This window comes from Perissodus microlepis, chromosome 11 (genome assembly GCF_051167445.1).
Source record: "Perissodus microlepis isolate ML-2025 ecotype Zambia chromosome 11, ASM5116744v1, whole genome shotgun sequence".
In the NCBI taxonomy this organism is placed as follows: Eukaryota; Metazoa; Chordata; class Actinopteri; order Cichliformes; family Cichlidae; genus Perissodus; species Perissodus microlepis.
The window spans coordinates 30,465,084-30,493,021 of NC_140471.1; the positions used below are offsets into that span (position 1 = coordinate 30,465,084).

At 36.8% G+C, this 27,938-nt stretch overlaps 2 protein-coding genes across 2 annotated transcripts; both read left to right on the forward strand.

The window, feature by feature from the left end:
* Positions 1-853: 853 nt before the first annotated feature.
* On the forward strand, positions 854-12,050 carry ctsk (cathepsin K). The gene is made up of 8 exons (XM_084944060.1): positions 854-956; positions 2,607-2,730; positions 5,040-5,162; positions 6,515-6,667; positions 9,278-9,496; positions 10,452-10,617; positions 10,981-11,089; positions 11,280-12,050. The coding sequence occupies exons 2-8, from the start codon at positions 2,608-2,610 to the stop codon at positions 11,377-11,379; spliced, it is 993 nt and encodes a 330-aa protein (XP_084800186.1). The 5' UTR covers positions 854-956; position 2,607; the 3' UTR covers positions 11,380-12,050.
* A 6,381-nt stretch (positions 12,051-18,431) lies between these two features.
* Positions 18,432-27,923, forward strand: LOC146378194 (cathepsin S-like). Its single transcript, XM_084944061.1, has 8 exons — positions 18,432-18,531; positions 20,124-20,239; positions 20,365-20,487; positions 21,833-21,985; positions 23,336-23,560; positions 24,735-24,900; positions 25,087-25,189; positions 25,845-27,923. The coding sequence occupies exons 1-8, from the start codon at positions 18,513-18,515 to the stop codon at positions 25,942-25,944; spliced, it is 1,005 nt and encodes a 334-aa protein (XP_084800187.1). The 5' UTR covers positions 18,432-18,512; the 3' UTR covers positions 25,945-27,923.
* Positions 27,924-27,938: the final 15 nt, after the last annotated feature.

Here is a 27,938-nt window from a genome sequence, read left to right on the forward strand (position 1 = left end):
ATAGTAGCCTTAATAGCCTTTCCACACCAAGTGTCAGAACGTTCTGAGAAAATGTTCTGCTGAGAAAAATTTCAGCATAACAAGAAACAAAAGAAATTGTGCTGCAAGAGTCTCTGGAAATCTTCAGCCGACAGGCCTGAAAAAAAACTTTGCAAATATTTTGACTTATCGTGTTGGTTTGGTTCCAGTGATACTCATAATGACCACACTAAATGCTAAATAAATAATAGCAGTACTAAATGTGCAGTGCAGGAGATGACATGTTTTCTTTCTTGCTGCTGGTGCCCACCGTCAAATTATTTTTAGTGCAAACTGGGTAACCCAGTTTATTGACTGACAACTATTACATTGTACACACTTGTACCATACTGTTTTTTCGATGTGCCTTTTTTGCTGCATCCTTCCTTCCTTCCTTTTGGAATAAAAATATCTTTGCTCAATAATTAATTACTCAGAGACCCATCCATTCATCTATGTTAACCTAGCATTATTCTTCTTCTTCATGATTTAGAGTAAACTTGAAAGCAGACTAAAAGGTCACTTTGATTCTTGAACAAAATACAAAGCATGGTCATGTATATAAATCAATGTTCTGCTATAAAAGATAATCAGTGTTAGACTTGTAAAGAAAGGCCAAGTTCCAGGTCTTTTTTTTTTTCAAAGCACCTTTGTTGTTCTTCAAGCAGTAACCCAGACTGCAGCAGTGCAACATCCTCTGTGGAGTTTTCAGACATGTCTCTGTAACCTGACACCTGACATCATCCGGTTTATTCAGTGAAACCAGATGTAATTTCCCTCCATGTTAGAAGAAAACTCCTCCCCAGGCCTGGAGCTCCCGTTGTACTTCCTCAAAATTCAGCCGATATAAACTCGCCCACTGACCTACTTCAGCAGCAGAGGAAGACCAAGTCAAACTCGGAAGAATTCCCTGAGCTTTTTTGACTTTTTGACTTCAGGTAAGTTTGTTTACTGCTGATCTCCTAACACTCCTAACACACAAAATCTTTTTTGCTCTTTTGTGCGTGTTGTAACTTTATTGTTTTAAACTTTAGATCAGTTTGAAAGAACTGCTGCTTTCTGATATTTTAGTATTTAAGTAAAAACAACTCAGCTGAACTGAACTTGACATGGCTCATACTTAATTACATGATTTTCAAGACCTTGAAAGAGATTTTTCCATAAATGTTGGTTCAAATATATGCATGGCTTTTTTGCAGCTAAGAAAGTAATCAGTCTTAAAAAAAGATTAGGATTACAGAACAATTTTGACCCAACTGCACATTAATAGAGTCATTCTTGGAAGAGGAAGGCAGGGAGACGTAACATTTACTGGCAGCCAGTTTGAGTTCTGGAAAGTTTGACATACCAATGCAAAAAAAACAAAAAAACAAAACACACACACATCTGGGAATGTGAAAAAAGTCATGAATGCTAATGTTTTATGCAAAATATAAATTTATTTTCAAAACATGAGCTACCACAGGGAGAGGTCTTGTGACTCATACACAGCATTGTGCACATATGCTGAATTACTGGCATGTATCATGGGATTGCTCTATTTAAAGCATAGATTTTCACCCAAAGGTGAAGCCATGCTGTGTATAATCCATGAGTGTAGGAAGCAGGAATCAAAAAGAAAAACAAAACAAAACAAAAGGAAATATTGTTTTCTGCTCTTAGTTAAGAGAAACTCCAAGGTCAGCGACCTTTACTGGAAACAAAGCCCACAAATGCAGATTAGAAGCACAATGTATTAAAATACAAGATGGATTCAGAAAGCCCAAGAAACAAAGGCAGAGAAAAAATTTCACACTGCCTGGACTTAAAAAACCCACAGTTGAAATGTTTGAATCACTGATGAGAGCGAGAGTGAAAACATTTTCTCAGTGGAGTTCAGTTGTGTTTGAGACTTCATCCTGTACCTGTCATTCACGTTTGCTGTCAAATTATATCCAGCATTGTCTGGTCTGACCCTGAAAATGAAAGTGAAATTTGTTGAAAATCACATAAGAATTATCCTGAGAGTTTCCTGTCTCAAACCAAAACATGACATAAGGGTTTGTTTCCCAAGAAGTGCAACTTAGCATTTTTTATTTATTTTTTTGCACTGTGGCATGATTGAGATAATGAAACCAACCACATGATAGTATATCCCTGCAGAAAAAACATAGATAGATAGATAGATAGATAGATAGATAGATAGATAGATAGATAGATAGATAGATAGATAGATAGATAGATAGATAGATAGATAGATAGATAGATAGATTGATTGATTGATTGATTGATTGATTGATTAGGTTTTAGCCTTATGACAGTCGAGTGCAGACAATAAGGTTATAAATGAAGTGACCTGATTCAAACCTGAGCTTCTCCAGGAAGTTCATATGGTAAACTGTTTCTGTTTCTGAACGGTAATTTTGACTGTAGCTCCTCTCTTGGACACCCATAAATGGACCTTAAGAGATTATGATAACACTGAGATATTTAATATGCGTACACATACCCTAATTATAAACTCTATGTAAAAAATAAAACTTTGTTAATAAAAAAAACTTTTGGGTTTGGTATAAATAAAAACATGAAGGTGTTTTTTGTTCTTTTAGGATGTTGCCACTTGTGTGTGTGCTGTTGCTGGCTACCTCTGCGCTGGGCCGTTTTGATGAATCCTCTTTGGATGCCCAGTGGGAAGAGTGGACGAGCACATATAGGAAAGAATACAATGGCTTGGTGAGTGTGTGTTACTATTGTTTTAGAGTTAAAATAATGATAAAATTAAGAGATAGAAATAGGACAAAGAAAACTTAAATATAAGGTAGGAAATATAAAGATTTTGTTTTTAAAAAGCAGATGCTTCTCAGATGTTTGGTTTTTAAATCTGATTTTCCTGAAAGAGGACTTCTACAAATAAAACACTAAACCTGAAAACAAAACTGAGAGCAGTGTTGGTGAAGCCTTTGGTGAATACATTAATTCTAAAATGAAATAATGAAATAAAAAAATATGCACATTTGCTATTGAACATTAGCCATTTTATGTGCTTTCCCATCAAATGTGCATATCACAGTTTCAAAACATAATTGGTTTTCCTTATCTGATGCAACTTGCTCCTTGAAAAGGAATAGACATGACTGCACAATGCTATGTTTGACTTAAAAAAAACCTCATCCAGTCTCAGCAACATGTAGTTATTTATAATTTACATAGTTTAATACATTTGCGTACACATGTGGCAAAGACTCATATTTTATTTATACACAGCATGTTCCACATCTTAGCCCAAGACAGGCTTCTGTAAGTCTGCAGGCTAAGCTGCCCTTTTTAAGGAAGCTCCACCAGTTTCAGTTATTTTGGCAGAAACACTAACAGCAGATCAGGTAAAGCCAGAGAGTCACAGAAGGAAGCATCGGCAACATTAACAGGGAAGCATGTCAAATATTCTTCCCAATTAACATTTTGTTTTATATGATCGGATCAGTTATGTTTAAACTGTTGGTAATTTTACCTCCTTACTTGATGGCAGCACTGGTTGATCTTCTTCTTTGTTTTGGCTGAAAATTAAACAGACAGAAGCTAAACTGAAGCAGGACATGCAATTTACTGTCAGTCCAACTTTCTCATCCATAACCAGTAGATGTTTGGATCCTCCTTTAAAATGACTTTAAATTTTTGTTTTTTTGTTTAGTATAATTCAACACTTTTCAGTTTAAAAGACTAATTCAACAGCTATGGGTATTTAAATTATTATTTAATGATCTTATGAAAAAAGAGGAGAAAAAAATCCTAGCATATTTCATAATTTAGTTTTATCATTAGCTTTCTATGTGCCATATCACCAGAGCCAGAAATTTCTAACAGAGGAAAGTCCTCCACTCGTCTTTCTCGGTTTCTCTGCAGCAAAAAATTCCCTATACTCTGTTTCTCTTCCTGGCTGTGAAGAAGGGGTTGTTTGCAGTTTGCTCTTAAACCATAGCGGACTGTGATTTACTCCATGAATGCTCACTGAGCATCTGTTATCCCTCTGCTCTTCACCTCAAGCTAGAGGTCAGCACTCCACAGCTGGGGCATGTGTGTGTGTGTTTATGTCTAGTTTTCATGAGTGTGTATAGTTACATGTGCTTTGATTCATGAACTGAATGTGCGTATATAGTTTTTATAACATGTGTTTCCATAGTGTGCAGAAAAGACATCTCTCTCTCCACCTCATGGTGATTTTAATCAGTATTTATGCACAGGAGAGCTTTTCAACCTTCTTTGAATTGGCCTCACTGATCTAATATAATCAAAGTCCCCTTACCATATTTACATTTTCCATTACTGGAATGAATATCAAGATGGAAATAATGCTTATAGTTATGCTAATCATTGGTGAGATTACCTAGACTACTAAGTAGAGCATATTTGATTTTCTCAATACCAAACACTTGGCTCTATCTCACTTCCATATTATAATATTACTCTTTCGTGGATGACACATAGTGGTGGAATTTGAATAAAGGACAAACTAATGTTTTAACCCACATATGTATAATCTGTAGGGAAGATTGTTGTGTGAATGTGCACTGGTTTAATTGACCTAATTAATGAAATGGGGCTGTAACACAGACAAGCTTTTTTTTAATCTGCTAATTATAATGCAAATTTGTCCTGTTTGCCTAGATTAGTTTCTTTCAGCTGTCAGGTGTTCGTGCATGAGTGTAGAAACAAGGAAAGCAAACTTTAAGACTGGAAAAAGTGTTTCTTTTATTTTTTATACGTTATGATGGCCTTTTGAAAACCATTCACACCAGTTCAAAAGTGAGGCTGCATCATCATCCTAGAAAGTAAAAGTCCTCTTGTTGTTCATATTAGGAGGGTCACTGTTGTTTCTAATAATAATGGAAGCAATGAAATGATAATGACTTCTTTATAACATCTGCTATAACATTTATTTGTGATACTTTTAAAGCTTCTAAAAATATGGATTGTTTTGTAAGTGTAAGACAGGGAGCTCTTTTTTTTAACTTAAGTACAGTGACATGTACTTTTGTTCCCCTCAGGGTGAGGAGGGGATCCGCAGGGCCATTTGGGAGAAGAATATGCGCATGATTGAGGCTCACAACGAGGAGGCCGCGCTGGGCATTCACTCCTTTGAGATGGGGATGAACCATCTGGGAGACATGGTGAGTACAATCTTGTCAAATACCAGATAAAACTTTTTATTCCATGAAGTGCATCATAATTAATGACACTGGTTTAGACTTTGTCTAAAACCTGACAAAAAGAAGAGTCAGTGAACATACCATAGCTCACACTGCTCGTCCCAGAAGCCTGTTTCTGAAAAACCAGACGCTCTTATTGGTTGTGGATCGACATGCAGTCTGGCACGTCTCTGTCCTAATCACGACTCCATGTTCACTTTTTTTACATCTTGTTTTTGACATGTATGTGATCCCAGCACATTACATCTCTATAAGACCATCTGTCCCTCTTTTTTATACATGTCACTTGCAGTGTGTAACACACCAACATGGATTTGAATATACTCAAGTACTAAATATTTTGTTTCTTCTGGTACATCTTTCATGTATGACACTAGACACAATCAAATCCACCTTTTTGAGAAACTGGAACAGCAAATATTTTGCTTGTTTGAGTAAGGTCTGGGTAATTTTGACAGTAAAAAAATAGCTCCTGCATGTCACATTCATGTTTTCTTCAGCAGTTTTGGCTTTTTGCAGCTGCAGTCGGTTTGTCATCTCTGCTTTTTTTATTCACTAATGCATGCTGCAGCCCCTTGATGTGAAACTGGGCTTGGTGTCCTTAAATCAGCCGGTGTCAGTGACATGCCAGCGTGGGTCGTGACTGATGGTGGCTTTTTTTTCATCAACACGGAGAGGCTTTAAAAGGCTGCTCCAGAAATGAAGCACAACGTGGCAGGGTTCAAGCTCATTTATTAGTGATAGAACAAGTATGCACATCTGAATTCTTGACAAATGGCCAATTTCATGTTCATGAAATAACAGGTGGTGGGAAATGAAGGATGCTTTTCCATTTTGATTGAAAGCACTTAAATTAAATGAACGAAATTAACAGATGGCCTGTATTTCTTCCATTAATGATCTTTCTACTTTTAGACTCAGCTGTAATAAAAGCCCCAGGGAATCCAGACAATAACAAAGTGGGGATTTTTTTTATTTTATTTAGCAAAAAGTTCCATTGTGGCAGCCAGTAAAAAGTACAAATGTATCACAAATTTGAATTCCCTTTGACCTCTTTATATCCCTCTCTCCTCTCTCTTTAAGTCTGCAGTTTGTCATATGCACATTTGAAAATCTTTTTGTATTCCAGCTCCCCCCGGCACTCTGGTTCTTTTTCAAGAACACTTTCTCTCATTCAATTATTCAAAAATCCCATTGCCTGGATGTTATGACCTATGACCCCGACTACAACTTTGTTCAAATGTTCATTCAGTAACATCCCTACGATGTGAAACACCATTTATAATACGTTAACTGTGTTTCTGTTCATGCAGACCTCAGAGGAGGTGGCTGAGAAGATGACTGGCCTGCAAATCCCGGTGAACCAGGAGCGCAGTTTCACACTGGCTATGGATGACATGCCCTCCAAAATTCCCAAATCTGTTGACTACCGCAAGAAGGGCATGGTGACTTCAGTTAAGAACCAGGTGAGAACTGAATAATATTTGACTCGTTTCTGTCAGTGTGGATTAATATCATCAGCTGAAATGTTGTTGTTTGGTATCATTAGCTGCATATGTTGGTTTTCAGAAAGCAGCTTTTTAATTGTTAAAGTGCGGCTTTAACTCTTTTTTTTTTCACAACCACAATTCACTGACCAAGTGAGCATAAAAAAACATGTGTGGCTGCTGCCTTTAATAAAGAAAGAAATAGGCACTTAACAAAAAAAAGCATGAATCAGAAATGTGGGAATAAATAGATTCAGTGCAAGTGTTTTAGAGATAGCATTCAAATGAAATGTGTCAGTCAACACACAATTGATAGCAGCACAAGGGCACAGCTTGTGTAATGGAAACATTTAACGTGATCAAGTACAGTGTAGCATATCGCAACACGGGGCAGACCAAACAGGACAGAGGACAGAGACAATCTGCTCTGTCACAGTTCTTGGAAATCAAATCTGAAACAGCAGGTTTCTTACTGGAGGAAGTTTTTGTAGATTTTAGCAGAGTAATCTACAGTTAGGATTCCTGTGGGCTCTGGCATGTGATTGTTTGTCTAAAAGTTTGTGGAGAACTAAGAAAAAGTTCCTAGGCTATTTTCAGGAAAAGTGTTAAGAGTGAAACTCAAAACCTCCGTGATTTCTGTGGGGAACTGTTACTGTTGAAGGCAGAGGCAAGAATAATGACATCAACTGGGATTTCAGTTACACATTTTATGTTGTGTTCAGCGGCAATATCTGACATTGTTTTACACAAAGTCAAAATACATGTTTCTGAAACCCTCTGAAATCAGAGATGAATAGTTTTAAAAAGTTTTATGTAAGTGTAGGTGAAAACCTTTATATTCATCTCTAGTTTAAATGAAAACATTCAGCAGCCTGTTGCCTTGAAAAGACTGAATGTAATTCACAATTTGTGAAGATTTTTTTTTTTACTGTAACCTCGAAAAAAGAAAAAGGATTCAGAAAAATACTTGAAAAAAAGCTTGAATCTTTGCAGCGTTTATTTAAAGATTTAAAGACGTAACCAGTCCCACTTAATGCTCAGATCCACACTAAAAGTAACAGGCTGTTCTCATGGTTAATTACTTGGTAACAAAGGCCTTCATCATTAGATGTAATTGGTCGTTAAGAGCAAATTAAACAACCATTTATGTAAACAACATTCATCTGGTGGAATTGGTGAATATACTTGTAGGAAATGTTTTACAATGTTCAACAGTTTCTTTATTCTGATAACAAATTATCATATAAATCATTGTTATATGTGTGTCAAAAATAGGTAACTGTGATAGATAATATAAATTAGTAAAACATAAATTTGAGGGATTGTGTGTTACGTTGTCTCCCCCTGGCGGATGTATTTGAACACACAGCCATAAACAGGATTTTTTTTTAAACTCTTGCTTTGGTGCTTGTGGTTCATGAATTATGCAGCAGACTGGTTGCAGTCTCTGCATACTAACAGCTCTGCTGCTTCATCCTGAGCTCCTTTTATGATGACTGAATTCTGTTTCTGATGTTTTCTTCGTTTCAGGCAAATTTCTGTTATCGCTGAGCTCAAAGCCACAAAAAACATTCAGCGATCTGATTTCAGATTTACAACGTTTTTAATTGGGGCATCTCTAAGCAGCAGAGTGAGGTGGAGCATTAGAGGTGTGAAGACTCAGATATTTCAAAATGAAAGCCAAAAAAAGATAATACTAAGCTATTAATTGTTCGTCTGAATAGGGAATAAGATTGAAATGGGTCCTTCTACTTCTAGACGCACTTTAAAGCCAAATGTATGTGGACATGTAAGCGTTTCAGAGCTATAAGCATTAACCTAGTGTTATTACATCATGCACTCATCCAGAGAGGTTGTTCATAATATGCAGGAAAGGGATTCGTTCCTATTCAGGCACAGAAGCATTAGTTACACCCAACACATGTTAACAAGAATAATTGTTCAATTTAAATTGAACATAAACGTTCATCTATATTACAGCAAGTCCCTATTTCCTGGGTGAAAGCCAAACACGATGGCGGTGTCAGTGATTCATTAGCGCTGGATGTGTCAGTCCAGACCTGTAAAAAAGACCATTTCTCACTGTGTGTCATTAACACTGTTTCAACATTACTGAACACCACAAACTGCCCAGCAGCTGATTCTATTTACAACCCAAATTCACAGCAGTTACAGAATTTCGATCAGCAAACAGAAATGGCTTTCTTTCTTTGTCAATGCGGTCACAGTCTGCCTCCCAGTGGACAGACAGGAGAAGACACAGCATTTACTGTGATGTTGATTTAATCTGTTTAACTTGATTCTCTTTAATATGATAAATCTTGATGAAAAAAACAGGCTCTCCGCAAATGGTTTGCTTAACAAATAATGCCGATCAGAACAGCTGGGTTTATATTTCCTTACAATGTGCACATTTATTCCTGTTTCCTACCAACTCTGGTCTGGTCTGGGTTTCTTACATTTCTGCTGATTATAGCTTCCATGTCGGCTTAGTTTCCTCTTACTGTTGTCAGCAACAGTCCAGTCACAGTGGTATGTACATATCAAACTAAACCTCTTACTCACCAGTCTTTCTTTGACCCCTGACAGGGCTCCTGTGGCTCCTGCTGGGCCTTTAGCTCTGCCGGGGCCCTTGAGGGGCAGTTGGCCAAGCAGACCGGGCAGCTCGTTGACCTCAGTCCTCAGAACCTGGTGGACTGTGTTACAGAGAACGACGGCTGTGGAGGAGGCTACATGACCAATGCCTTCCAGTATGTGAATGACAATGGAGGTATTGACTCTGAAGCGGCCTACCCATATGTTGGACAGGTGAGCAACCCACTCTGCCAAACACACAACTAAACTTGAAGTAGCTTATTAACTTCAGTTCATTTCATGTAGTGAGTGCCACATTCTCTATAAACTAAGCACTTATATTTTAATATCACTGGGTGCTTGAACACATAAAGGCAATATGGTCCAAAGCAGTCAAGCGTTTTTTAAAGTAATAAACGAGTATAATTTAGTTGGTGCTTGTTATTTTTTAAATGAGTGATTGCCCCACCTCTTCCAGTACTTAAGATAAGCTAGAAGTTGTTCTGGTAAGGCACTCTTACAAACAAGCTTTGCAGACTTTCACAAAAAGTCTTTTAACCTAGTTGTTATAAATAATACCCAGTAATCAGCTGTTAGCTGCAGATGCATATTGAAACTAAAATGGTGAAGAGGTTCTCACTTGGCTGTGAGGGTGTCACGTTTGTCCCCTTCACACGCTTCACCAACCACATGCAACAAGGAAGAAAACATTCCATTTTGACAGTAAAGTAGCTGCAAACATCTTACCAGAGGGAGGTGATTCAGCAGAAATGATGAAGAGGAAACTCTCCCACAGTGTGAGCATAGTTTCCTCTTTAGTCATTTGGTAATATGAGAAGGAAGTACATCTGCTCGGTAATGATGAAAATCTGCCGTCTCTCTATTGTTTGGCTAGTTGGAATTGAACCAAACACATCATGTGATATAACATGTGACAGAAGAGTCACAAGGTACTAAAACCTTGCATAGCAAGTATTTTGACTATTGATTTTATACAGAAATTATTAACTTGCTTTTATTGTCGGTTAATCAGTAATAACCATTGGATTAAAATTCGATATTCTACCTAAATATGATTACACTGTGAGGTAAGGACATGAAAAGTAGCATCTTAAATATCAAGAATTGCCACTTTAAAAATCAGCAACAAACGCTTTTAGCATTTTCTCTTCCTTTGTCTTTCCTGCAGGATCAGACCTGCCGCTATAATGCATCAGGCATGGCAGCCCAGTGCAAAGGCTACAAGGAGATCCCAGTGGGTAATGAGCGCGCGCTGGCTGTTGCACTCTACAAAGTTGGTCCAGTGTCTGTGGGCATCGATGCAACACAGAGCAGCTTCCAGTTCTACAAGCATGGTCAGTGAACTTCTCATATGTCTGGTCAGATGAAATTGTTATCTGCACCTACTTCATATAAGGGAAGGAAAGTGTGTGGAATAAAATCCTAGAATTTATAAGGGCCTGTTTAGTCAGGATTTCTTCATTAAATATGAATTAAATCACCTAAACATGGAGTTCACACCTTCATTTTGAGCAATAAACCTTAAATAAAAGTAAAATTAGGTTATAATGGTGTGTAAAAGCTAGTAAAACAATTAAACATAACACATCAACAACTTTCTGGTTATATTCAACATTAAAAAGTGTGCGAGGTACATAGTTTATGCACTGTTCACTAATGCAGCTCACTCTTTTTTTTTTTCTCTGTCGTGAACCCAGGTGTTTACTACGATCCCAACTGTAACAAAGATGACGTCAATCATGCCGTACTGGCAGTAGGCTATGGAGTGAACACCAAGGGGAAGAAGTACTGGATTGTCAAGAACAGGTGGGACATGTCACTTGTCTGAATGGCATCAGGTGGCTCAAATGTCCACTAAAATTAAGTGTTGGTTGTTTGTTGATTTGTTTTCATGTCATCTGTCAAAATGATAAGATGAAATGCTGTTTGACTCCTGGCGATATTTCATTGTCTCCATCGTTCCATCTTAACTCCGTCTTTTGTCTTTTCTTCACAGCTGGGGTGAGGAATGGGGCAACAAGGGATACATCCTGATGGCACGTAACCGTGGCAACCTCTGCGGCATCACCAACCTCGCTAGCTACCCCATCTTGTGAAGAGATTAGGGAAAATGAACGGGCTTTGCTTAGACTACTATAAGACGAATATACACTTGCAAATGTTCAGAGTAAATGTTCATTTCAACACATCCGCAACCACTACAGTACGATATGTTTGTTTACACAGTCTTTTCTAACAGGAAATGGAATTTGGAGTTAACGAACAGGTTCACTGAAAACAGGCATTAAATGTTTTGAGTCTTACACTTAAAAAGGGTTTAAAAAACACTTTTAAACCCTGGAGTTATCTCATGCCTGCAGACCTCTGCTGTGCTCTGGTTAATAAAGAAACACACACAGTTTATTGTAACTTCAGAGCATGCCGTTGAATAAACCTAAGCCAGAACACAGGCTTGTTTTATGCTGAAGTCGCAAGTTAAATCTACATATCTACATGGCACAACATACTTTTTCTTTTTACAGTATTTGACTGGTAGTCAGTGATAGTTTCAGTTCCTACTTTTACTTGCTTTCTGTGTGAAAAAGACAGGAAACATTGCTGTGCAATGGGAGCTACTCCTTTCCTGCTGGTAGTGTGAGTTCCTATAAATCTATAAAACTATTTTCTCTTGTGATCACAAGGACTTGTCATTCTGTTCTGCACTTTTACAATGATTACATTGTAAACAGATGTTTTCTATGAAATTGAATAAAGGGTTCATTTTGAATTTGAATGCCTCATTTGGAATTTTTTTTATGTCAACACACAAAAACACAAACAAATATGGGAATAAGTGATGTAAGGATCAGGATATGCACTCAAAAATACTTTTCAATGGTTCTACATCATGTGGGCACCAAAGTAAGTCAGATGAAAGGATTTAACTGTACAATAATTCAATGATACACCACAACATCATAAACCATAATCATATGATATGCTCAAACCCTGTGTGTTACATTTCCAGATTTTCTAAACAGCCTCACATTCTATAAAACTGTAAATGAGCTGCTGTCAGATCATGTTGGATAATACTGGCAGCTTACACTGAAATCATGTCCTTTGCTTCTATCACCCCAACCGGTTGAAGCAGATGTCTGCCCCTCCCTGAGCCTGGTTCTGCTGAAGGTTTCTTCCTGTTAAAAGGGAGTTTTTTCCTTCCCACTGTCGCCAACGTACTTGCTCATAGGGGGTCATATGATTGTTGGTTTTTTCTCTGTATGTATTATTGTAGGGTCTACCTTACAATATAAAGCACCTTAAGGCGACTGTTGTTGTGATTTGGCGCTAATATTCTAATAAGAAGATCATTTGTAACCTTCACTAAAGCTGTTTCTGTGCTGTGATGAGCTCTGAAACCTGACTGAAACTCTTCAAATAAGCCATTCCTCTGCAGATGATCTGTTAGCTGTTTGACAACTACTCTTTCAAGAATTTTTGATATGAAAGGAAAGTTGGAGATTGGCCTATAATTAGCTAAGACAGCAGCTGGGTCTAGGGATGGCTTTTTAAGTAAAGGTTTAACTACAGCCAGCTTGAAGGCTTGTGGTACATAGCCGATTATTAGAGATAGGTTGATCATATTTAAGATTGAAGCATTAATTAATGGCAGGAATGGGGTCTAAAAGACACGTTGATGGTTTGGAGGAATAATTATTGAAGTTAACTCAGAAAGATCGATTGGAGAAAAAGTTGTAATTACAACACCACTAGGCTGAAGCGTTGATAGAAGGCAGATTGAATCCATTATTTCATGTTGTTTAAGTCAAATTCTGACCCAACAATCTGAATGCGGCAGCAGAAACTGCAGTGTAAAAAAATTGTAATATAAAAGTATTTTACTGTGTATTTTACAGTTTTGTACTGTTTTCCAAGAATATCATTAAATTTACATAAATAGACTGTGATTTTACATGTCAAATGTAAAATAACATAACATCACTGTAAATGTAATAAAACATAATTTTCTTGTTTTTCAAATATATTTGTCTGTACATATGCATATTTGGATTGTTAAAATACATTCACAAATGTATCATAATTTCACAAATATTTGTCCGTTATTTGAAAGATTAAACTCTTAAATTCAAATGTAATGCTATGGAAAAATATATAAAATGATTCTTATAAACTTTTTTTGCATCAAATAATGTTATTTAGGGCCATCGTGGCTCAAGAGTTGGCAGTTCATCTTGTAATCAGAAGGTTGCCGGTTCGAGCCCCGGCTCGGATGTTGTGTCCTTGGGCAAGACACTTCACCTACCACCTACTGGTGTTTGCCAGAGGGGCCGATGGTGCGATATGGCAGCCTCGCTTCTGTCAGTCTGCCCCAGGGCAGCTGTGGCTACAACTGTAGTTTGCCTCCACCAGTGTGTGAATGTGAGAGTGAATGAATAGTGGAATTGTAATGCGCTTTGAGGGTCTCGAAAAGCGCTATATAAATGCCATCCATTATTATTATTATTATTTAAACCAACTGTTAACAGTATATTTCTGTACATTTAAGTATTATTCATATTGCCGCATTCATTGACCTTGTTTATAGGTAATTTCATTGTTTAATCACGTTAAAATGTTCCTAATTTATGTTTAAAAGCACTTGAAAAAGGCAAAATCCCATGTAAAATTAGGGCAACAAACTGCATTGTCATTACTGAAAATAACCGTATTTTTATGAGAAAGTTATTTTCTGTTATTTTCTGTTATTATTTTGGCGCCCCAGCTGCTGTAATATTACTGGTTTTTTAGGATTTTTTTTTTTTTACAGTGTGAGATCCATCACACCGAACAATATTTTTTGTTTGGTGATAGTTTTCTCCTGTTTTTCGTAGTTAGGGAGGCAAGTTGCTGTCATTTGGTTTGATTCTTTTGATTAGGTAAGTTTGGTAAATACTCAAGATAGGCTCCTTTTGTTTGTTGTTTTGGCGTTAGGTCCACCCCAAAGCTATAATCAGCTCCTCGTTTGTGTCAAATAACCTAACGAATCAATATATTGTAAATAAATCATTATCAAACTTTACCAGTTGTGTGATGTGGCTGCTTGGGTCTGATGAAGATGGCTCACCCTTATGTTGTGGTCTGGCCACTCCTAGACGGGCCATAACAGCTGCATCAAGGTTTGACATGTTGTGCATACAAAGATTTGGAAAACTTTTCTACACACCTTGGTTATAATTACTGATTGTTTTGAGTTACTGTTTCCTTCCTATAATATCAATGGATATTTTCAAATTTTGAACAGCAGGTTGTCTTGACCTGTCTATGTGCCTAAATGCAGTGAGTGGCTGCCATGGGACTGGCTGATAATCAGTCATTGTTTTAATGAGTGGTTTAACAGGTATATAAAGTGGCTGTTGTGTTTATATTTATAATTTAATTATTCTACTAAGTGTGCAATATTTCTATATTTTTTGAAGTAAGGAACACCATCAGCCCAACACTAACCCCCATGACTATATTCATGTAGGAAAATGAGTGACGTTTGTATTTTTTCGGCCATAGTTGGCACCACAAGGAGTTTGCATTAATGATTATTATTTATATGGTGCTGAATGAATGTAAATGTCCATTTCAACACATCTGCAACCACTACAGTACAATATGTTTGTTTACACAGTCTTTTCTAACAGGAAATGGAATTTGGAGTTACCGAACAGGTTCACTGAAAACAGGCATTAAATGTTTCTGAGTCTTAGATTCCAAAAAACACTTTTAAACCCTGGAGTTATCTCATGCCTGCAGACCTCTGCTGTGCTCTGGTTAACAAAGAAACACATACAGTTTATTGTAACCTCTGAGCATGCCGTTGAATAAACCTAAGCCAGAACACAGGCTTGTTTTATGCTGAAGTCGCAAGTTAAATCTACACATCTACATGGCACAACATACTTTTTCTTTTTACAGTATTTGACTGGTAGTCAGTGATAGTTTCAGTCCCTACTTTTACTTGCTTTCTGTGTGAAAAAGACAGGAAACATTGCTGTGCAATGGGAGCTACTCCTTTCCTGCTGGTAGTGTGAGTTCCTATAAATCTATAAAACTATTTTCTCTTGTGATCACAAGGACTTGTCGTTCTGTTCTGCACTTTTCCAATGATTACATTGTAAACCGATGTTTTCTATGAAATTGAATAAACAGTTCGTTTTGATTTTGAATGCCTCATTTGGAATTTTTTTTATGTCATCACACAAAAACACAAACAAATATGGGAATAAGTGATGTAAGGATCAGGATATGCACTCAAAAATACTTTTCAATGGTTCTACATCATGTGGGCACCAAAGTAAGTCAGATGAAAGGATTTAACTGTACAATAATTCAATGATACACCACAACATCATAAACCATAATCATATGATATGCTCAAACCCTGTGTGTTACATTTCCAGATTTTCTAAACAGCCTCACATTCTATAAAACTGTAAATGAGCTGCTGTCAGATCATGTTGGATAATACTGGCAGCTTACACTGAAATCATGTCCTTTGCTTCTATCACCCCAACCGGTTGAAGCAGATGGCTGCCCCTCCCTGAGCCTGGTTCTGCTGAAGGTTTCTTCCTGTTAAAAGGGAGTTTTTTCCTTCCCACTGTCGCCAAAGTGCTTGCTCATAGGGGGTCATATGATTTTTGGGTTTTTCTCTGTATGTATTATTGTAGGATCTATCTTACAATATAAAGCACCTTAAGGCGACTGTTATTGTGATTTGGCGCTATATAAATAAAATCAAATTAAATTAAATCATGTCAGTTTTAAACACTGTTGTAATGGAAGCCAGGGCTTCATTTGGTTTCTTTGTGCCCACATGGTAAATGGTAAATGGACTGATTCTTATATAGTGCTTTTCTACTCTCCCGTAGTACTCAAAGCGTTGTATACAACATGCCACATTCACCCAATCACACCCATTCTCACAAGCACTGTCTCTATACTTAGTGCATTTTAACTACATTCACAAGCATTCATACTCCGATGGATGCATCGGAGAGCAACTTGGGGTTAGTATCTGGAAGAAACACAGTTCATACATTCACTGTAATACTTATTGGGTGCACTTAATAATTGGTTGGATCTCCTTTTGCTTTTAGAACTTAAAAGGCTGTGGCACTTGCTCAGTGGTACAAAGTGGAAACATCTCCCACACCATTACAATACTACTTGGTTGAACTGTTGATAGAAGGCAGATTGAATCCATTTTTTCATGTTGTTTAAGTCAAATTCTGACCCGACCATCTGAATGAGGCAGCAGAAACTGAGACCCATCGTACTGAACAATATTTTTTATTTGATGATGGTTTTCTCCTGTTTTTCGTAGTTAGGGAGGCAAGTTGCTGTCATTTGGTTTGATTCTTTTGATTAGGTAAGTTTGTTAAATCCTCGAGATAGGCTCCTTTTGTTTGTTGTTTTGGCGTTAGGTCCACCCCAAAGCTATAATCAGCTCCTTGTCTGTGTCAAATAATCTAACAAATCAATATATTGTATAAATCATTATCAAACTTTACTAGTTATGTGATATGGCTACTTGGGGTCTGATGAAGATGGCTCACCCTTATGTTGTGGTCTGGCCGCCCCTAGACGGGCCATAACAGCTGCGTCAAGGTTTGACATGTTGTGCATCCAAAGATTTGGAAGACATTTCTACACACCTTGGTTATAATTACTGATTTTTTTTTTTTTTTTTGAGTTACTGTTTCCTTCCTATAATATCAATGGATATTTTCAAATTTTGAACTTCAGCAGGTTGTCTTGACCTGTCCATGTGCCTAAATGCAGTGAGTGGCTGCCATTGGACTGGCTGATAATCAGTCATTGTTTTAATGAGTGGTTTAACAGGTATATAAAGTGGCTGTTGTATGTATATTTATAATTTAATAATTCTACTAAATGTGCAATATTTCTATATTTTCTGAAGTAATGAACACATACACCATCACTCCAACACTAACCCCCATGACTATTTTCATGTAGGAAAATGAGTGACGTTTGTATTTTTTCGGCCATAGTTGGCACCACAAGGAGTTTGCATTAATGATTATTATTTATATGGTGCTGAATTACTCTATAAAAGCATGTAGTGCCATGAAACCATTGCTTGAACTTATATGTTCATGACTGAAATGCATGATTTGGTTTGTTCCTCTTTCAGTTTTCTGTGTTCATCCAACAGCAGACTGCCTGAAAACGTACTGACCTCATGATCTTTCATTTAGAGCTGACAGGTCAAATATTTATTTTGATCTTCACTTCTGTCCAGAACCACTTATTCCTGTAACTGCAGAATTAACTTCCAAGATTTTTAATGACCTTCCTGACCTTTCTGATTAGTTTCAGTGAATTAAATATAAAATTCTAATAAGTGGATTGGCATAATATCATTTTCCATTCTCCAAGTTTTCCATATTTCTAACCCTCAGAGAAAACTGTCATTTGCACACATGATAGTCTCATAGCAAGGTTAATATGGGTAGCTACAGCTAAAATTATGATTTTATGCCATTCTGAGGCAATAGAATATAATAGAATATTAGAATATTAGTCACTGAGATCAAATGAAAACACAAAGGAAATATTGTAGGAAATAACTTTGTCAGCTTGGTCGAATTTGTAATTTCAAGAAAGGAATTCTGGCATATGAAACATGACTGTGAGATACCTTCTTTGACAAAGCGATGTGCTTCTGTTGTGTTTATTCTGAATTTTAATCTTGCCTCTGCCATACTAATATAAAACAGAAACACAACTCTCAGTCTAATAAGAAGCTAAACTAAAACATAAAATAATAACGAGGAAACCCTAATCTGGAAATAAACCCAACTACACTGAACTAAAGATAAATAACTTAATAAATTAAAACTAAAAAACTTGATTGCTCATAGGGTGTAATGAAAAGGCTAAATGTGGGAAGTAAGACACTTTTAATGTGCAATAAAATGTTGAGTGTGTGTACTTGTCATACTTTCCGAAAATGTGCAATTCTGTGGTTCAAGTTTTTGGGAAAACCTCTGAATAAGTGTTTTTTGTTTACCTTCTATTTTATGTCTTGTGCGTTCAACTATTCCTTTCCTGCACTGTGAGGCAAACGGTGTAGCTTTTACTTTCGAAAGAGGAAGAACTGCGAGAGAACATGTGACACTTTGCTCTTAAATAATAGCAACAAGGAAACGCAGTCAGACTGAGTTTCCGCGCAGCAAAGATGAGTCCGACTAATCAAGGCAAGTGAAACACTTTCCAGTAATACTTTAATAGCTTTAGTAGAGATATTACTGACTGGTAAAACAAAAAGGGGGACATCGCCCCATAAAACGCTTCATAATTTAGTTTACTTTCGTTTTTGTAGCTTTCAAAGACTTTTCTGTGTTCAGGCTGCAGGTGTGTTCAACGATAGAAATACACTGTAACCTTGTTATAATGTCATCACAGTGAAGTAAGGTGTTTCTATAATGTTAAATAATTGCAGAAAAAGAAAATATCCAAACACACTCGGTGTATTTTTAGTATATCCTTATGTAATTACACCATAGACAGGAAGGCTGTGTTGTACAACTACGCTGTGACATTTGTTTAGTAAAACAATTTAAAAGTAATATAAAACCGGAATTCTTCGTTTTTGTATTTGTATTTATGAAACTGACAACAAAACGAAGCGGAAAAAAGAGCCAGTCAAAGTGCTTTGGGGGTAAAAGTCCAAGTAAAAATTGAATAGATCGCTTACTTAAATCGCATACATTAGTATGAGAAGCCTGATGAGTTATAAATTCTCGTTAAAAAATATCATATATATCATATTACATTTAGGTTATACACTGAGGGTATTGTGTGTGTTGTTTGAAGAGGGTCCTTTCCCCAGCTGCGAACTGTACCAGGTGGAGCTTCATATTCATCGCTGTACTTCTTGCTTGTTCATGAGTTTCACTTCAGGTCTTGTGACTGTGGCGTCATTTTGAAAATTTTGCACAGCCTTAAATATGTGGAGGTTATACTTGAGACTTCTCTTAACACTCAGACATAAAGACAGTGATCTGTGCAAAAAGTTGTTTTTTAAAAAATGACTTTTGCTATGTAGATGAGGCCAATGAGCCACCTCAGTATAAAACCCCTGGAGACAACATCAGCACCAATTATAATCTGGTAACATGCTTGAACACTCAGTTCAAACAGAAGTGTTCAGTGGAATCACTTCACTGTCTTTAGTTTTGTATATTTGCTCTTAGTCAATGTAAGAAAACTGAGCAAACACTCTCCCTTTTTGTATTTTGAGGCCTGTTTGTTGATTCTTGTATGCCTTTTTCAGCTTGTTGCCAGCCTTTCTGATAACAAGTGACGTAAACCAATATTTACAATCATGTTTTTCCCCGTTCTGACTGAGAAGCAGATCAAGACAGTGAAATTGTGAAAAAAAGGCCTTTTAATTTGGGGAAAATTACCATGTATGAATCTAGGAAAATAGTTGTGGCTTCTGTTAACCTTTTAGAGTAAATGTTGGATTTTAATAAGAAGAATTAAATATCAGGGGCTCTCATAAACAAGTTCAGTTGTGCTCATATTTCACTAAACGCCTATTCTTTGTTTTGATTTCCATCTTTTTGTTGTTTTCTTTTTGTCAATATGTAACACAACTCTGAAAATATTTTGGCCTGTGTTGTGCCAGAGTCTCTATGTGTGGTTTTTATGAAACTAAGGTCTGTTTCTGACTGGAAACTTGAGCTCTTTGCCAGGCAGGTTGTTTTCTCAGAGCATCAGTCTCATCAAAGGTCAGGTGACATCCTGTCTTCTTGTGTCATCGTCTATGTTTGTGTGTTTGCAGGCCTGCTGTTGCTGCTCATCTCCCTGTGTGCCGGGGCAGCAGCCATGTTTGAATCCACACTGGATGCCCACTGGGAGCTGTGGAAGAAGACACATGGAAAGAGCTACAAAAATGATGTATGTGACAAAAAGTAGTAATAAATATTTTTTTAAAGTGTTATATTTGTATGTACAAACTCTGCACAAGGGTTATAATTAACTTATATGGCATTTTTACCTCATCTGCTCTTTCTTTATGTGAGGTGGAGGATGCTCACCGCCGGGAGCTGTGGGAGAATAACCTGAAGATGATTACCGTGCACAACCTGGAGACCTCAATGGGACTTCACACCTATGAACTGGGCATGAATCACATGGGAGACCTGGTGAGACACTCTCTTGCTTCATTAATGTTTTTGACTTATGATATTTTTTATTCATTAATGGTGATTGTATTAATGATGTTGAAAAGGTCAACAGGATCAAAGCTGATCCATATTGAAGAGTAGCTGGGTGTGTGATGGATGATAGATTACTGGCAGAAAACTGAGGCTACAAGTGGCTCAAAAGTCTTTGTGTTCAGGCCCAACAGAGTTATGTCAAAACACTTGACCATCATTTTCCACATAAATCTTCCACAGTGATGCTGGCTCAAAACCTCATGCCACAGACAGCCACCATGGCCTTTTTGTTGTCTTGTGACATGTTTGGTCTTCCTGTTGTGTGTAACATCCTGTTAGTGCTTGGAGCGGCACTGATGCACCACAATGTTTTTACAGCTTCAGCTGCCTGCAGCTTGGTTAGTAGTTGGATTAGATGCAAAGTTTGATTATGAAATTAAACATTAAATTTCCTTAAATGATTTAAATGATGGAGACTTTGAAATAACAACAACATTTTTAAAAGAAGTTTATTTGTTTTTTTAAGTTTAAACCAACTTTAAAGTGTTTAAGTTTTTACATAAAGCACTGAAAGAAATAAAGGGTGTGTTAACACATGAACTGATAGTGAAGTCGCCATAGTCCTGGTTTTCAGTTTTTTGTTTTTTGTTAACTTCATGTTTCTGGTTTTCCTAATATTGCGTTTCATCAGTGTTCTCCTTTCTCCGTCTTTATGTTCCGTGTCAGTTTTCATGTTTCAGTGTCTTCATATTTTGTATTTAACACATTAGCTTAATTTTGCATACTGCCAGGAATGTTATCAGGGCATTTTTAATATGTGCTCATAAAAATCTGAAATGGTAGTTATTTATTTACATATGACCTCTTGCAACAGCAGGAACAGCAAGCTGAAACTATTCTCTTTTTTGACTGCTCTCTCCATTCTGCTAATATTAAAAAGGTTCTCATTGTCCAGGAGAGGTTATCAACAATCGCCAAATGACACATGCTTGTATTTGCTTTGAGGAAAAAAAATATTAAAATGTAATTCAGTTATCAGTGTTTATCAGTAGTTCAGTATTGTAGCAAAAATCAACAAACACTACAATAGTTGCACATGGGCAGCATAAATTTGTGTGTTTTTGTACTTAGAATTATAGCAGATTAAAATGGCTCTAATGAAGTCAGGGTAATTATAACATATAAATATTGCATAGGGGAGATTTATATGAAAAATTAAAGCTTTTAGAAAGTTTATAAAGCACATTGAAGTTGAAAACTTTGATAACTGTCTGCCAACTGTGACTGGCTTTTGTTTCTTATTTCATCATTGGCATTTTGTTTCTCATAGACAGAAGAAGAGATCCTGCAGTTTTTTGCCAGTCTCACTCCTCCCACTGACATCCAGAGGGCGCCGTCTCCCTTTGCAGGGGCATCAGGTTCTGGCATACCAGACACCATGGACTGGAGAGAGAAGGGTTGTGTCACCAAAGTCAAGATGCAGGTAAAAAAAAAAAAAAGAGGGCATTTAAATCAATGTATATGTATTAGTGCTGCTGAGAAGAGCAAAAACATTTGATGTCTCATAGCCACACAGGCAGTAGTGTTAACATATCCCCCATTCATCCTGTTCCTTATTCTTTGAAAAGGTTCATGTTTACACAGGATGTCATTACCACAGTTGCTAGTTTAGCAATTATTTTGTCACATCCATTTGTTTTGGTGCAAAGAAGGTGGTTAGCACGGTCTTACAGGGTTTTTTTTAACCTAGATACTTTCAAAACTGTCTTGTTATCTTAGTTTTTGGATGATTAATATAAAGAAATTAAGGTGAAATAAGGAAATATATGTCTTAATGTTCTGCCTTTTCTTCCTGTATGTAAATAGTCCATTCCAAAGCTTTAGTTTATTTGTCTCTAGAAACTTTTAGTGCTAAAATATGCATTACTTTAGGATATTTTAAATCCATATGACTTTCTGTGCTAAAATTGCTTTGCAGATGAATATCATTTAACCAGAGACACACACATATTGATTTTGGCATTGCTTCTGTTCTGTGCAACACGGTAAATGCAACTGACCAAAAAACATTCTCATGTAGTCACTTGAGTTCTTTAACCTCCTACAACCCTACTGGACCCTTGCTTCACCTCTACAAATGCCCGTTGAGCTGCCAAACACAGAAATGTGTGAAATGATGCACAAGGAATTTATTCTATTTCTGTTTGATGTAGTGACAAGCTACAAGAACATTGTTGAAGGGGGATTTTTCACTCAGTCTTTATTTATTATTATATCAATGAATTGTATATATTAAATCAAAATCAAGATGGATTTCTTTATGGATTTCTAAGAAGTGTGGAAAGAGACTAGAAAGGAAAACTCAAGCAACAGAACTAATATGAACAACACCTTTGTTGCCAGACCAGTGTGTTTCAGCGTGTTTATTTTGTCACAGCTACAAGTGCAGTCAGATCTGTAATTTGGGGTCAAAGTTTTACAACCGTAATTCCAAAAGTGTTGGGATGCTGTGTAAAATACCTTTTGCTAGTTAGTCTAATTATTTTCAAAACTTTCATTGCCTCCATCCCAACATTTTTGAGACATCTTTTACTGCCATGAAATTCAAAATTGAATTCATATTTGTCATGAAATTGTAAAATGTCTCAGTTTCAACATTTGACATGTTGAACGAAATATGGGATTTGCAAATTACTGCAGGACTATTTTTTTGTAGTTGGTATTGTAAAAAAGTGCATCAGTGCTATTAAGATGGACATTTAGAGGAATACTGAGAATATAAGCATATTTGTATTTTAGATCCTATGGGTTTGTTTTTTTTTTTTTATCTTAGGGTGCTTGTGGATCTTGCTGGGCCTTCAGTGCTGCAGGGGCCCTGGAAGGCCAGTTAGCCAAGAGTACAGGAAAGCTGGTGGATCTCAGTCCTCAAAACCTGGTGGATTGTTCTGGCAAATATGGTAACCACGGCTGCAACGGGGGCTTCATGACCCGAGCTTTCCAGTATGTCATCGACAACCACGGAATCGACTCTGATGCTTCATACCCATATACAGGACGTGTAAGTAAACACACAACCTTTTTGTGGCCCTATAAGCACACTTTTGTGCTAAAAGAACATACCTACGTACTTAACTGATGTTTTCAGCTATAATATTAGTAATAGGTGAATGTTCATAAGGTAAAACCAAAACATCTGACTCCATTATTTACAGTAAAAATTGAGTAGACAGGAGCAAAGCTACTTTATTTTTTATTATACACATAAACTTTAATCTAAGGAATGTTACTATTTTTTAATATAATGTTTATATAATGTTAGTTTAAGTTGTCTTTGTCTAATTTTCAATTAAATATTGTGTTTAAATGATTTGCAGTCATCATATTCTGTTTTATTTTTGTTGTTCATACAATGTGAACAAAGTTTTGCAAAAAAAAAAATAAACACAGGACTCTAACACAAGCTTTACAAAACCCTGTATGAGACACCTAGGTGGGTGTATAAACACCAGCAAGAAGTTGAGTCTGATCCTTCAGGCTGTAGACAGCAACACTCACACTGTGGTCAGCTGTTAACGTCTCTTTGGAGCAACAATAAATTAATCAGAGCGGACAACATGTTTGTCCTCCAGGCTTTATGTAGTTCGCTGTTGTTTGTGTGGAGGAGGCCAGTTCTGAGACGTTTCAACAGACTGTTCCAGCCTCGCGGGGGTGGCGATGTTTTTAATTTTAGAAAAAGATATTTGAAAAAGCAACTTTTTGATGTTAAATATTCTATAAGCATAGTGACCAAAAATATTAAATATGGACATGACAATATGTGTGTATTTTGAAAAAATCTTTAAGTTTAGTTTTGTCCTGAAGTACAAATTATGAAACCACTGACTTTCTCTATTATGAGTGAGGTGGAGTTCAGTCAAGGGAGAGCCTGTTTCCCAGTGTCTGGTGACTAAAGGGGTGGTTTAAAAAAAACTGCAGCTCATAATCCAAAATAATCCACAACTTTGCCAAAGTATCATTCATATGTAAAATGTCACATTAGAATGGGCAAGTAGAGCAAGCTCAAGGACTGCTCTGCTGGTTGGTGTCACTTCTAGTGGTATGAGGTCCTACCTCCCAGTTTGTTCAGTTCTGTCTAAGGCCTGCCTTGTATGTTTTTAAACAAGAATAATTTAAGATTTTTATTTTTTTCCTGACTGCATCAGATCCTTTAACATTTTGTCCTTTAACTTCAGGATGATCAGTGCCACTACAACCCAGCAACCCGTGCTGCCAACTGTTCCAGTTACCAGTTTCTGCCTGAAGGGGACGAGAACGCTCTGAAGCAGGGCCTTGCTACCATTGGACCCATTTCAGTGGCAATTGATGCTAGGCGGCCCAGATTTAGTTTCTATAGAAGTGGTAAGATACACTTCGTCAGGTGTCAAGTGTACTCTTGTCTATTAATATGGAGAAATAGTTTTGAGAAGTTTGGAGGAATGAAGATGTTTCGAGAAAAGCTTGAATTAATAAAACTTTATTGGAAATTATTGTTTTTTGCTTTTTGGAATGTTACAATGAGATTGGTAATTCTTCTTATCATTTCAGGAGTGTATAATGACCCATCATGCACACAAGAGGTGAATCACGGTGTGTTGGCAGTGGGCTACGGTACTCTGAATGGACAAGACTACTGGCTCGTAAAGAACAGGTGAGACATTTTCACTCCACTGATTTCTCTTGAATCTGGGTTATATATACAAAGTGATTTTATAGACAGGGCTTCTATTGTCTTCCACTATCTGTTCACTTATATGGTGCATTCTGGAGGACTCTAGAAGACAAACAGGAAATGAAAGAGAGAAGTCAGCGCTTTTTAGGAAAGTACACATCATTAACATGCAAAGACTGATTGTTACATTCTGTTCAGACTTTCAGTTTTTGCTGACAGGACTAAAGTGGATTTCTTTAAATTATATATTTTTTTAAACTTAAGCAATAACTCTCCAGACTGTTGGGCTGCAATATACCAGTTGGCCTTCATCATTAAATCAAAGTTTAATCAAACATTAGTTAATCCATGGAAACATCAAGACTTCAAAAGAATACAGCCAATCAAAAGTTTGGACATACCCATGTATATAAGTTTCCGATCCGTATTAATAATTAACCATGCACTGCACCTAGTTAAATGTAAAGAAGAAGAAGAAGAAGAAGAAGAAAGACAGCTTTGTTAATGTTTATTCATAGATTAAAACAAAGCAACCAGCTGCTGAATGACATGTGGAGTTTTAAAAACAGTTCAATTTCACCGATGAGCTATTATTTCATAATGATTTTTTTCTTTTTTTTATTTTACTCTCCAGCTGGGGAACAACCTTCGGAGATCAGGGATACATCCGGATGGCACGCAACACAGGCAACCAGTGTGGCATCGCTTTGTATCCCTGCTACCCCGTCATGTAACTGCAGTGTGCACTGAAATTAAATTCTTGCAAAAAAAAAAAAAAATTCATATATGATGACCCTTTTTTATATGATCACCTCGAAGCTGTAGTTTTTTATCTTCAAAAACTACAGCTTCAAACTAATGCCTTTTGGTGCTTCTCTTGAAAAATGATATCTTGAGGAGGAAGCATTATATTTTCTTTGGCTTGTGACATTGTGGAAATGCTAATGTTTCTATCTCTGTGTGTGAGTGCTTGCATAAGAGTCTTTTTTGTATGTTTTTTTTCTTCTGACCCTCTTCTCAAAGCTCAAGCTGCTTTCCGAAAAAGTCTCCTTAAAAGTCAAGATTCAGCAATTTCATTAAAATATTTCTTTTTTATAAGTTAGTGAGAAATATTTATCCCCAATGTTTTCTGTAGTTATCCAGTGTTGGGAAGGTTACTTTTAAAATGTATTCCACTACGAATTACAGAATACATGCCCCAAAATGCATTTTGTAACGTATTCTTTTACGTTACTCAATGAGAGTAACGTATTTTGAATACTTTGGATTACTTAATATATTATCATTTTTTACAACTACATGAATGTACTTTTGCTAGTGATTTATTACTATTAGTGAAGGTTATTCACCATACCAAAACCAACAGGATTTTTAAATTTTAATATAAAATGAGTATCAGTAGGATGGACATTATGTATGTCGTATAGAAAACAATTCTGCGCGTATATAAAACAGGTCCGCGGCTCCGAACTGTAAAAAAGGGTCCTCTGGCTAATATGTTGGGGTCCGTGTCGGGCTCATAGCTGAAAACTAGCTTTACTTTGTTGTCTGGGTCAACTTTGCTAGCGAGAGACAGAGAGAGGCGTTGAAAGGCTGCTCCAATGGAACTTACTGTTTCGGAGGAAAACACAAACACAGTGTACAGTCGAGTCTTAATAGCGTACTTACAAATGGGCTCCTCAGGCATTCTTTTTGGCTCCGATGGTTATTATTATATTTAGATGCTTCCAGCTCCCGTTTCTGGTCGGTGACAACTCGTACTTTTCGACTCTTTTTCTCCCTCCTCGCGCTCACAGACACATAAAGGGGAAGGCAGTTCATTCTCCCTGCAGCACGGACTACACTGCCCATGATGCTACATTCTTTAGCCTAACATATGAAACAGAAAAATACTGCCGTGTAATCCATTCATTTCAACAAAGTAACTGTATTCTGAATACTACCTTTTTAAACGGTAACTGTAACGGAATACAGTTACTCATATTTTGTATTTTAAATACGTAACGGCGGTACATGTATTCCATTACACTCCAACACTGTGGTTATCATTAACTACTAAATCAGGGGGTAACCAGAAGTACAGACGTCTGTCCAAGGCTACAAGGTTTCAGTAAAAATATGTTTATATCTATTGTAAAAAGCTGTGACTTTACCGGATGTTTAGCGCTGGACAATTGTATATTTTTTGACTGCTGTTTTGTTGTTGATACTGATATTATGTAACCTGACTCAATATAAAAATAAAACATTGTCCAAAAATCTGGTTCCTTATTCACAAAATAATGGACACGGAATTATAATATGTAAATTTATAGATGTTATGGTGCTGTGTCTGTTACTGAGCATTTATGATTTTGGACTTCTGGCCTTGTTTTCTTACGATGGTAGTGATTTATGTTTCTTAGTCCTTTTCTGGTATTATTTAGTTTCCTGGTTTAATCATTTAGATTTCTGGTTCTTAATTACTTTGAGTTAGTTCCCTTTTGTTCCCTCTCGTTTGCCTTTGTGTGTCTTTATTGTGTGAGTCTCCCTTTGTCCCTCGTCAGATCCTTGTCATGTTCATCATCCGTCATGTTTCAGGTCTCAGGTTTCCTTGTTCCAGGTACCTTGTGTTTAGTTTTCGCAGTTTAGTTTTCGTTGGTTTAATCTTAGTCTCCCTTTTGCTTTGGTTGTATTTTGTGCAGTCAAAAATAAAAAGCTCATTTTCATTTTTGACTGCAGTTCAGTA